Source organism: Camellia sinensis, chromosome 8 (genome assembly GCF_055761805.1).
Source record: "Camellia sinensis isolate YWXY chromosome 8, ASM5576180v1, whole genome shotgun sequence".
Classification (NCBI taxonomy): domain Eukaryota; kingdom Viridiplantae; phylum Streptophyta; class Magnoliopsida; order Ericales; family Theaceae; genus Camellia; species Camellia sinensis.
The window spans coordinates 32706799-32719152 of record NC_138968.1 but is presented as its reverse complement, the minus strand read 5'-3'; the positions used below and the strand labels follow the sequence as shown (position 1 = coordinate 32719152).

Below are 12354 nucleotides of genomic sequence, written 5' to 3'. Positions count from 1 at the left end.
TTCAATGTTGAAGAGGGGCTCAAAATAAGCCTCATATAAGTTTACAACATGCTCGAAAATAAATTGCTCATGGGTCAAAAATAGCATGCAAAATTATGACATACAAGAGGATCAATGAAGCAAGTGTGTCATGGAGGGCTCAAACAGGGTTGAGCCCTTAATGAAAAGTGAAGATGAGCTCAAAATAGGGCCCTTTTCAGTTAGGGCCGGAGCTTGAAACAAAAAGGAAGTGGGGCTTAGAAATAGATCAAGAAAAAGGGTCAAAAGGGTAAAATCATTACTTACCCTTGAAGACTCAAACTTTTGTTGCTTCTTGGATGAATTTGCAGCTTCTTTGACCTTTAAGAATCCTTCCTTGTTGCTGGAAATGAGTTGGTGATGGTAGAGCTTGGTGGTGTAGAAGGAATGATGGTTAGGGACTTAGGGTTTTTTGAAGAATTGAGAGCTATGGAGATGGAGTTGAGTATGGAGACTTGAAGAGCAATTTTTCTAACCCTTGTAAGTGAAGCCACCAGCTGGTTAAAAGGGTTCAAAAGGGGGTGTAAAGGTGGGAGAAAAGGAGAGCAAAATTCCCCCACAAAATATCCCCCGGATAAATATCTTGTCTGGGGGATATTGCCCCACAGCTGTAAAGTGCACAGTGCGAGGAACACGGCCGGCCTCTCACTTTTGTTGGAGGTGGCCGGCCGGCCACACCCCCTAGCCAGCCGGCTAGGGGTCAAAAGGTTCAATGAGATTTTCTGGCCGGCCAGCTACTGGGGAGGTTCTCCTATGCGTGTACAACACAACCATGTGGTTAAAATTCCAAGAAAGTGGGTCTAAGGGGTTCAACATTGGCTCGGAAAGAGGGGGTCAAAAGGGTCAATTTGATTTACTGGCCGGCCATGAACTTTTAGGGGCCTCCCATGTGTGTACATCACAGATATGTGGTTTAAAGTTCAAGAAAAAAAGTCCAAGGGGTTCAACATTAGCCCGGAAGAAAGGGGTCAAAAGGGTCAGGTAACCTTAATGGCCGGCCACTAACTTTTAGGGGCCTCCCATGTGTGTAGATCACAGATATGTGGTTGAAAGTTGGCAACACTAACCCTAGGGTGTTCAACATTAGCCCGGAAGTTGGAAAAACGGGCGCCGGGAGGCTTCGGAGGAGAGATAACTGGCTGTTGCAACAATTGTTGGCCTCCCACCCTTCAGTGACCTTTCCAGTGATAAAACAGAGGTACCTGCCAAAAATGAACGAAAACCGTTGCAAAACGAATGTTCGGGAGCCAAAACACGCAGTTCGGGGTCCCGAAAATGGGCTGTTAAACACCGAAAGTGGCGTTCGGCCACGAAGTGGGTTTCTCAGACCCCAGTGTCCCTCAAAAGGGATGAAATAGGAAGTATGCCAAAAATCAGAGCAATAGGAGATGGTTAAGCGGTCCCGAACTGAGGCACACGGCCTACGGTCCCGAAAACCGGGAACCGGACTCCGAAATGGGCAAAATGGCCTACGGCCACCAAATGTAGCCTACGGACATTGAGAGATGGTCTACGGGACCTCTCCCTCCCCTCAGGAAAAGAGACAGAGAAAACCGAGTCTGGTTCGCAAACCGAGACAAGGCATAGAAGAGGGTTCGGAAGTCCAGAGGCAGGGCTCACGGCCGCGACTCTAAAACTTCTAAACGAGCACATTATGCAACATCACCAAGCGCTCAATCGGTGACGTCTGAGCCTTAAGGTCGGTCAAAAATGGGGTGTCTACAGTACAACGTACTTAAAATACAATCAAGAGTTAGTGTATAATCCTATTAATACAAAAATAGAAGGATTAGACTAATCATGGTTAGGTTAAAAAAAAAAAAAGGATCTCTTGGTCAAGTTTCTAGAAGGGACTGTTAGGCCACCATGCGAACTGGCTCTGGAAAACTGGCCTACGAAATAACCCCGCGAACTCACTCTACATGAGGGGCTCAAACTCCCACGCACTGAGCTCTACTCCAAAGAACTGCCATACTACCCGGACCATATAGACAGGAATACCGTGATCATAACCCCAAAACTCCTGTCCGGTAATCTGCACCAGTATTTCCAAGTATGATACACTGTCAGTAAAGTCCATAGCTAAAGTCTGGACAATGTGTTGTGGAGGAGGAGTCGTAGTGCGAATGTGGCTGCTAGGATATGCATGTCTTCTCCTCTCCACAAAGCCCAGGAGTAGAGGTGCGACCAGAAAATGCGGTTGTCCTAGGTTCAGAGCAAGACCAACAACGTGGGTCGACCCTATGTACTTCTCACGAGTGCTGCCTTGGCTAAGCCTCCAAAATAAGAAATCCTCATCAAGGTCGGCCTGCAAATACACAGCTCGCCCAATGAGTCGGTCAAGTGTCGGGTGGGCTTGCCTGACAAGACTCTCCGAATCACCCTAGTCTTCTAATAAGTTCGGGATAAGATGAGCTCCTGGGGGCTCAAACCAAAATAACTCCATTAGGTTTTCCATTCCTAAACCACAGGAAAACTTAGCCCAAAAATATTTATAACACGGTTTACTTGTGTTAGACAATTTAATTTAAAATTTTTTGTTTTGGAAAACACATACCATAATATCAAATAATATGAAGTTAAATTTATTATTAGTATTTTTTTTTGTGCCCAAAACCATTGCTTTGATACTACTTTTGTCACGATCCAAACCCAGTACCCAAAGGCTTGGCATCGCAACAAGAAAAAATAAAAATAATTCTAAAACTATTGTAGTAGTAGCGTAGCGAATAAATTAAATAACTTAAAATAAAATAATTGGGTACTAAAAGTTTATTAAAAAAAAAAGAAAAATAGTCATTTAGGCTTTCATTTTATTATAAGAGTCCAATCAAAAATACAGATAGTACAAAAAAAGAAGAAGGAAACACTGTAGTTTATCCCCCATCTTGATCCTGCTAAATCTCGTCACCTGAAAGGGGTAACAGTTATATGCACATAGCAAAGTGAGAAATATTATACTATGAGTATCGGGGCACAAAATAGCCATAGATAGTTATTTAAGCTAAAACATTAACATAATTTAAGTTGAATAAACAAATTAATTAAGTAGCAGAAACTGAAATACAGAAATTACGTAAATAACTATAACCACAGTACAGGACAGGACAGAACAGAACAAGGGTCAATGGAGTGACAATCAGAACATGGGTCAATGGATTCATGACAAACTGAGGACCACAAAGTGGCTAAACAGAGGCCAATGGTTATTTAAGTCCCCCAAGGCGTGGGACTCCCGTAGTGGTACTTACAGAAAATAATTGTTTACAAGATATTTGTCAAATAATTATTAAAAGTTAAATAGACATATCCATGGGTTTCAATTTAAGTAAAAAGAGTTCAGAAAATAAGCCACGTAATTGAAACATTAACGTAACCATAAAACATAAATTATACAAAATAAATTTTGGTAACTCAAAACATTCGTAAAATATATTATGGTAACTCAAGACATATTTAAAACATGTTATGGTAACTCAAGGTATAATATAACTCACCTTAGAATTGACCCTTAGCTTTTGGTTTCCTACTACTAACTCTCTGCTACTTGTATGCTGCCTCTTAGTTATTGATTTATATACATTTCTTTTTATTTTGTTGAAGCTCAGTCAGTCACTACCTATTTATAGGTAGTGAGCGTGCATCTACCCTCGGCCACATGTCTTAACAGGCGCCACTTTGCCCTTCCCCTATGTGTCCCTCTAATTGGTGATTGATCAAAGTTATGAGGCCTAAGTTGGTGATTCACCAAAGCTATACCTGCTTCGTTTTTTTTTTTTTTTTTTGATAATATATAATCCCTAATTAAATTGCACCTTATCACATAACATTCACTATTTTATTTTATTCTAATTACACATGGTATTTAATTAAACAATTAGGGTGTCTCACTACCCCTCATTTGAGCTATTTGATGATAAGGAGAGGCAGGGTGGACAGACATCCCCTGAAAATGCTCTATTTGTTATCTGTTGCAGCAAAGCAGTACCACAAACTAATGGCCGACTGGCCACTTTTTCTGTACGGTCGTCCACCATTTCTGGCCGGCCGGTCAATTTTTTTCAGCTATGTAGTGTCCCTTTTTCCTACAAAACAAAGCAGAGGTTGAGGTGAAAACTGTGTAATTTTCTAACTGCAAAATTGAACCCTTTTGGCAGCAAAATAGAGGCATTTTCGGGTGGAAACCGCCTTCATGCATGAGCATTCCTTACTTCTTGGGGCTGATTAGTTAGAGTACTTAATTACTTCGCTTAATTAATTGTATAGTGTAGCTACTTAGTTAGTCCTTTATATTATTACATTTGTGTTGTAATTAATTAATTAGCGTAGCTAGTTAATTTTGTGTTGTAATTAGTTAGTCAAAGTAATTAATTTTGTGTTGTAATCATTTAATTAGCTAGGATAGTTAAATTTGGCGTTATAATAAGCTAGTTAAATAGCTTAGCTAATTCATTTATTCGAACCCTCTTTTGCGAGGGCCAATTTGTACTAATTAGCTAATGTAGTTAATTTATTTCATTTGGTTTGTAATAGTTAATTAATTCGTAGTAATTAGCTAGGGCATTCATTCGGACCCTCTTACGCGATGGCATACTTGTAATAATAAGTATGTCTTCCAACCTCACGTCTTTCTTCCTTTTATTTACTCGCTTATGTTGAATAACATAGAGCATCATATTTCGTTTAACATTTCGCCATGTATAAGGCATTCATTTGTCTTACATGCATTAAGCTCAGCTCATCATTCTAACTCACATTGTTATTTATTACTTCTTTGAAAACGTGCTCAAACTGCATGCTATCAAATTGATTCACATGCCATGTTAGTAGTCGAGCTGATTTAAATTGCATATCGCATGAATTGCATTAGTCATTTTGCATCCGTAAGATCATGCATTTTTTCTAACTCTTTTATTTGTTTTGGCTTGCCTTGGAGTACTAAGTGAGCATTTATTACTTTAGCATATCATATGCGTGTGATTGTTGTCATATTAAAAATGTTTTCCATAAGGGTAAGTGCTTAATATGCTTGTTTGAATGCTTGTGGATAAAGGATAATTACTCAAATTGGGATGATTAGATCAAATGTACATATGAGATCACTTTTTCAAGTGGTACATATTTGAAACAATTTTCAACCAAACATTAAATCAGAGTATTTTAATTTTTACAAATTAGTATATACTTGTGTGCATCACCTAGTAAAGTGTTACCCAAAAGACAATCTAAGATGGGAGTAAATTAGGTTTTTACAAATAAAAATAATAATACCCTAATAAAAATTATGACTAGCACAATAGATAAATATAGTTAATGAAATAAAAATAATTAAAACAAGTGTTCTAACAACTATGTCAATTAATGATTTTAGCACAATAAAAATATGAAATATAGCTATGGAAATTTAAATAAAATAAAGAGATAAAGGAGAGAGAGACAAACAAATTTATAGTGGTTCGGCTTCAACTCGGCCTACATCCACTCCTCAAGTTTCACTTGAGATTTTCCACTATTCTCTAGCTTCACAGGGTGCTAGCAACCTTTTCACAGATGGAGCAATCCTCCACGGATTTTACACAGACTTTCTAAGCCCAAAAAAACACTAACAGTACTACACTCTTACAAGATTGAAAAGGATGTATTTTTGCTTTCACAAAAAGCTACAAGAATTATCTCTAAAAAATAGATATAAAAATGAGACTCTGATTTTTCTGTAATCCTCACACAGGAAAGATGGGCTTAAAGCTATACGACTTAATGTATAATTTCTGAGAGAGGATGTAAACAAAAATTAAAGAACACTTCTCAGAAAAATTTTCAAAGAATAGATGAGAGCGATTTTAAATCAAAAAATATTTTCTGGTTTCTGTAACTTGTTTGTAGTTGCTGTCACTTGTTCACATCAGAGGCTTTGGTATATATAATGAAACTTATAGCCGTTTATAGCTGTTGTTTTCATTTGAATTTATAGCTGTTTATAGTCGTATTCATTTGAATATCTTCCACTCCATCATTACTAATTTGAATATCTTTCACTTGAACCTTTTGGCCGGTTGCTGTGTTGGGCTGTTTAAACCTTTGTTTTGGGCTGAGTGAACCTCTGGTTTGGGCATTATTTTTTTGGTTGAAATGAACTCCTGATTTAAGCAAATATTAAATACATTCAAACAATATTTAGGATAAAAGTTTAGGTGAGAAATAATGGGACAAAATAAATTTTGATTCTATTTTTCTCTTTCAAATAAATTAAAACATAATTGTGGGGAGGAGGTTTGGAAATACTCTTCTGATCTTGGGGGACGCTCGTGATCCTCAGCTAGCCACCTAAAAAGGAATGAACACTCCGGTCGAGAGTGCCGGAATTAGCACTCCGACGGATAAGTCAGTGTATATTCTCTTGATTGCTTGTATATTAAGTTAAGTATACTAGTTCTCACCTCCCTTTCTCTGACTGATGATCCTGCATTTATATTATTCTCTTTGGGCCTTAGGGCCAGGCCCATTCTCGATCCTTTACATGTGCTTTTACTCGGCATTTGTTCTACTGGTTGGAATGCCGATTATTTTATTTGGCTCTTCAATTGACTAGGATCAATGCCGAATAAAGGTTGTGTCCTAGGCTGGACTCGTTCATTCGTCCCTATTGATCCAATGAAATTCGGCTCCCACAATAATTAAATAAATCATCAAAATAAATTTTGGATTCTATTAAAACATAATTGAATAAATCATCAAAATAAATTTTGGATTCTATTAAAATATAATTAAATAAATCATCAAAATAAATTTTAGATTCTATTTTTCTTTGTCAAATAAATTAAAATATAATTAAATAAATCATCAAAATAAATTTTAGATTCTGTTTTTCTCTTTCAAATATATTAAAACATAATTAGATAAATTATTAAAATAAATAAGTTTAACAATAAAGTTAGCCTAATAATCGGAATAAGAGCATATAATGTAAAAAAGAATCACATCATGATTAGTAGAGGTCGATCTTTGATCAGGTGAGTGGGATGCTTAATTCATGACCTTCCTCTTTCGTACCAACGTTCCCGAGCCGAGACATTTTGGTTATGACGGACACGTGGCCTTTGGCACGAGTTATGGGTTTCCTAAATTTTCCAAAAATATTTAGATGGCGACTCTGTAATTTGGCAAAGCACTCCATTTTTGGCATTTTGATTCAAAATCGATTTTCTAAAAGAATTGTCGAATTTGGACTCATTTGTGTTTATCTATTTTACATTGCACTTGTGAAATCAAATTCAGAATCACGGGAGTTCGAACTATAAGGCTATCGTATCAGAAAGGAGCACGAAAAGTAAGCTACACTCCTTAGTGTATTTTTTCTAAACATAACACTCCAATCAATATAACGCACAAAAACTCCTTAGTGTACTTTTTCCAAACGTAACAATCTAATATAACATCAAAAAATCATACTAACAAAAATGCAGATTTTAACTTGACAATCAATATTTCAGCCACTAATCTCCCAAAAAAGAATCTTTCACCTCACTTTTCCATTTCTATTCCAAAAATGAATCAGAAAATTAGAAAAATGAATTACAAAAGGGCATTCACTTAGAGTAGGGGTGTAAAAATGGCTCGCGGCCCATAGGCAACCCAGGGTGGGCCCGGTTAGGCTCTGGCCCCAGCCCAGCCTGAGACCCTAAGCCTGGGCCTGGGCCATCATTTTGAAACTTGGCCCGGTCCGACTGGGTCAACCCGTCGCCTGGCCCATTGGCCCGCTCAAGGCTCACTAAAAGCCCAGCCTGTCCAAGGCCTGCTGTCATTTTTGGTTGAAAAAAATATAAAAAAATGTTCAAGCCCTGCCGACCGAGCTTGAACCCAGGCCCAAACCCATCGGCCATGTCCAGATACCCCTTAGACCTGGGCCTAATTTTCTAAATTGTGGGTCGGGCTGGCCCGAATTTTGGTGGGAGCTAAATTCGGCGAGAACCTGCGAGGCCCGACATGGGCCAAGCTGAGCCTAAGCCTAGGGGGCCGGGTCGGGCCAAATTTACACCCTTGGCTGAAAGGGTGTTTGGGATGATCTAAATAAGTATACTTTTTGACTTTTTACGAAAAAATATGTAAATAGGTAATGTAATCCAAAAAGATAAAAATATAAAAAAGTGTACTTTTGTAGAGAGATACTAAATAGTTCCTTAAACGCAAATGGTACCAAATTAAATAAATATAACTTTTTAAAACAAAAAAAAACTAATTAATTCATAAAAAAAAAAACTCTTAAAATTAAATAGATGAACAATCTCTCATATAAAATTTATGAGTAATGTTTTTTTTTTTAATCGCTCATAAAGTTATTTTTCCTTCTTTTACTAATGTGAAAAAATGGCACGAATAGAAGAGGGAAATTCACGTTCCTAGGATGGCATATACTATGGAGTTTAGATCCTCGGCCGCACTCCCTAGTGGTCCTCTCTGCCACGCTTGCCAAAACGACGTCATTTTATCTAGTGGTTTTTTTTCCCTCAAAATTTGAATTTCCCGCTTTTTCTTTTCACTTTTTTCTTCGTCTTTGTTTAGCCCTAATAGAGAGAGAAGAGAGGCGCAACTGGACAAAGAGAGAGAGAGGCGGAGAGACGATCGGCAAAGACGAAGAGACGATCGGTGAATAGAGAGACAAACGGCGTGATCTGCGAAGACGGAGAGAGAAACGAATTGAGAGATATGGTGGAGGGAGGCAACAGTGAATGACAGAGGTTGGCAGAGAGATGCGTGTTCGGCAGCGACGCGACGTCGGCAAGACGACATTGCATCCATAATGAGGTCCATTTCAGTCTCTGTCTCATTTCTCCATCGCTATATACATATATATGTATATATAATTGTTTTAATATTAGGTTATCTGCTTCAATGGGTATTTCAGTCTCTGTTTTATTTCAGTCTCTTGTGTTTGTTTTTGTTGAAATGGGTACTGTTGAAATGGGTTTAATGATATGATATATAAGATTAGTTGCTGATATGCAAAAGCGCATGCATAAGTATATTTATGTATATACATATATATAAACAACTTAATATATATCTATATGTATAACTGATGTTATGATTTTCTTTAAACTTCCAAGCCATGTAAAAAAGCAGCCAATATATTTGAACATTCACCATCGTTCTGGCTGTTGATGTTTATTTCATTTTAGATAATTTATGCATTGGAGCCCATTTTGTGCACATTGTAGCAGATGCTATCTTTTACTTAAGAACAATGAAGTAGAGAATTGTGTCCTTTAAGGTGATGATTGAAGTAGAAGTTTGAATGCCAGTTCAAATCATATGAAGCATGTACTGCCCAGAAATAAACGTGGCTAGATTTCTTTCACATCCATTTATTACGGTTTGTCTCTCCATCTAGTTTATGCCTAGACAGGCAGAGAAATAGAAAAAGTCTATTTTCTTTTATCTTATAGTTTGCTTGTTTAGATTTGAACTACCTTCCGTACCTTTATTTTTGTCTGAATGATAATTGGATGCACAGTGTTTGATGAAATGGGTTTGATGATATGTTGAAAACTCAAATATATGTCGCATTACATCAAGAAAAAATAACGGCTCTGTTTGTTTGTATTCTCAAATCAATTTTCTACGTGTGTTTTGGCGCATGATGTTTGGTTACGTTTTCAAATCAATTTTCTACACTCTCTGCAGAGAACTCTGTGCACACAGGCGTGTTTTCTGTCCAAAGGAAGACCACCCGGTAGACCACTCGGATGACCACCCGGTAGACCACCCGGATGTCCACCCAGATGTCCGGTTAATTTCCAGATTTTTTTTTTTTTTTTTTTTGCAATTGATTTACATAATCGGGACAAATATTTTCTGAAAATTTTTAAATTTTTTATGTGCTTTAAAATAATTTTGAATTGTATGTTTAGTTATGAGTTGTAAATTTTTGTATCACATATCAAATGTCACATCAATAATTTCTCACTCAAATCAAACCTCTTTTCCAAAACTATTTTCAAAACTCTTTACCAAACAAATTTTCTACACTCAAATCATAATTCCACAACACACAAACTCAAAATACAACTCATACTCTCAAATCACATTTACAAAACTCTACCAAACACTACCAACATGTTTCCTTCAAAATTAAGAAACAAAACATTTATAAATGATGCTTCAAACTCAAACTCAAACTCAAGCTTTTAAACTGAACTGCTAAATATATTTATTTATTATTGTTTAATATTAGGTTATCTGCTTCAACTATTGTGTGCTTTTGAAGCTAAAGTTCTGTTTTTTCCCCTATATAATTAGAAAGTTAGTATATGTTTATAGATTGCTGATGTAATTAAACTAGAAACATAGGTACTTTATTAAATTAGAAACACAGACGTAGAAAATTAAACACTGTCATACCTGTCCAAAAAAATTCAATTAATATAAATTGTTTCATTGCACCTATAAATTGAATTGGAGGTAATGAAAGAAAATAATGTTGTTAATGAGTTGGCCAATTATGGTTGGAAGCTGAAATTAGGCATGTCATTTGACTTTGAACAAGCTGTGTATGACTTTTACAATACCTATGGCAGAAAGTTGGGCTTTAGTATTAGGAAGGCATTTGTACACAAGAACAAATAGACTAAGGAAATAACTTCACAGACTTTTGTATGTTACAAAGAGGGAACTCGGGGTATTGACAAGCGAGATCCACTAGTAAAATTTCCGAGACAAGAGGTGAGATGTGGTTGTGGTGCCCGATTTAGTATCAAGTTAGATAGAAATTTAGAAAAATATGTTGCAATTAATTTTGTTGAACATCATAATCATGACCTTGTGCCTCAAGAGTGCATTCATACGTTGCCATCCCAAAGAAAAATATCTACCACCCAAGCAATTGAAATAGAATTGGCTTTAGAATTTGGAATTCCTCTTAGGTCTGCTTATGAGCTATTTGGTAAGGAATCTGGTAGAAGAGCATCACTTGGCTTCACGAAATTAGACCAAAAAAATTACTTGAGATCGAAGAGACAAAAACATTTGGAAAATGGAGAAGTGGGTAGTGTGTTGTAGTACTTTCGTAAGAAAACTGTGAAAAATCCATCCTTTTATTATGCAGTCCAATTAGATTGTGAAGAGCAAATAAGTAATATATTTTGGGCCGATGCTCAAATGATAATGGACTATGCTCAATTTGATGATTTAGTGACCCTTGACACTATTTACAAATTAAATAATGAGCATAGACCTTTTGGAACCTTTGTTGGATTTAATCATCATCGAGAAACAGTTATATTCGGTGCAACATTGTTGTATGATGAGATTGCTGAATTATTCACGTGGTTGTTTTAGATTTTTTTGGAGGCAATGTCAAACAAAGCTCTAAAAACTATTTTCACAGATCAAGATACTACGATGGCTAAGGCTATTCCAATTGTCATGCCTAATACAAACCACCGATTTTGCATATGGCATTTGATGCAAAATGCTGTGAAGCATGTAAGTTCTCTTTTTGAAGATGTAGGGGGAAAGGGTGTGTTTTTAAAATTTATGCATAAAATTGATGACAAAGAAGAATTCATAATATAATGGGACTAAATGTTTGATAGGTATGATGCACGGAACAATCATTGGTTGGAGCAAACTTTTGGTGTGAAGGAGAAATGGGGATGGCCATATATTATGAATTCTTGGGCAGCTGGAATGAGTACTACTCAACTAAGTGAATCTTTCAATGCATTTTTGAAGAATTATCTCAATTGTGATCATAACTTGATAAAAAATTTTATACATTTTGAGAGGGTGCTATATGAGAAGAGGTATAAAGAATTAGAAGCCGAGTATAATTTGTCCCAAAAATTGCCAAGGATTTCAATTCCAACTTTGATGTTAAAGCAAGTGGCAGAGATTTACATCAAAACAATTTTTGAGGAATTCCAAAATGAGTACGTGCAGTCCATTGAAGCGTCCATTGTAGGCACTATTAATGATGGTGAGAGTACCATATTCACAATTTGAACGGTGGTAAATGGAAAAAAAGATAAGAATGTGACAAGGATAATGTGTCGACATTGTCTGAAGGTACTTAGAGATATATTCAATGCAACGGACCTTCCTGCACAATACATACTGAAATGATGGACTAAAAAAGTAAGGGCTGAAAGTGTGAAAGATAGCCGTGGATATGACGTCTAGGCTGATATAAAACTACATCAAAGCGACCGATATAGGTCATTGATGAATATGTTTAGAGCAATAGCAAGTAGAACCGCTGAAAGTGAAGAAACTTATTGTAGACGTCCCCGAACGTCCTGGGGAAATCCCGTTTTGTCCATTGGGCTTACTACAGTTCGG

General features: G+C 36.7%; 1 protein-coding gene across 1 annotated transcript; it reads left to right on the top strand.

Annotated features, from left to right (window-relative positions):
• The first annotated feature begins 11178 nt into the window (after positions 1 to 11178).
• On the top strand, positions 11179 to 12018 carry LOC145797667 (protein FAR1-RELATED SEQUENCE 5-like). Its single transcript, XM_082885068.1, has 2 exons — positions 11179 to 11342; positions 11610 to 12018. The coding sequence occupies exons 1-2, from the start codon at positions 11179 to 11181 to the stop codon at positions 12016 to 12018; spliced, it is 573 nt and encodes a 190-aa protein (XP_082741194.1).
• Positions 12019 to 12354: the final 336 nt, after the last annotated feature.

Coding starts and splice junctions, on each gene's coding strand:
- LOC145797667 (XM_082885068.1), top strand. CDS start 11,179: ATGGACTATGCTCAATTTGATGATTTAGTGACCCTTGACACTATTTAC. Junction 11,343..11,609: donor ATTGCTGAATTATTCACGTG/GTTGTTTTAGAT, acceptor AATGTTTGATAG/GTATGATGCACGGAACAATC.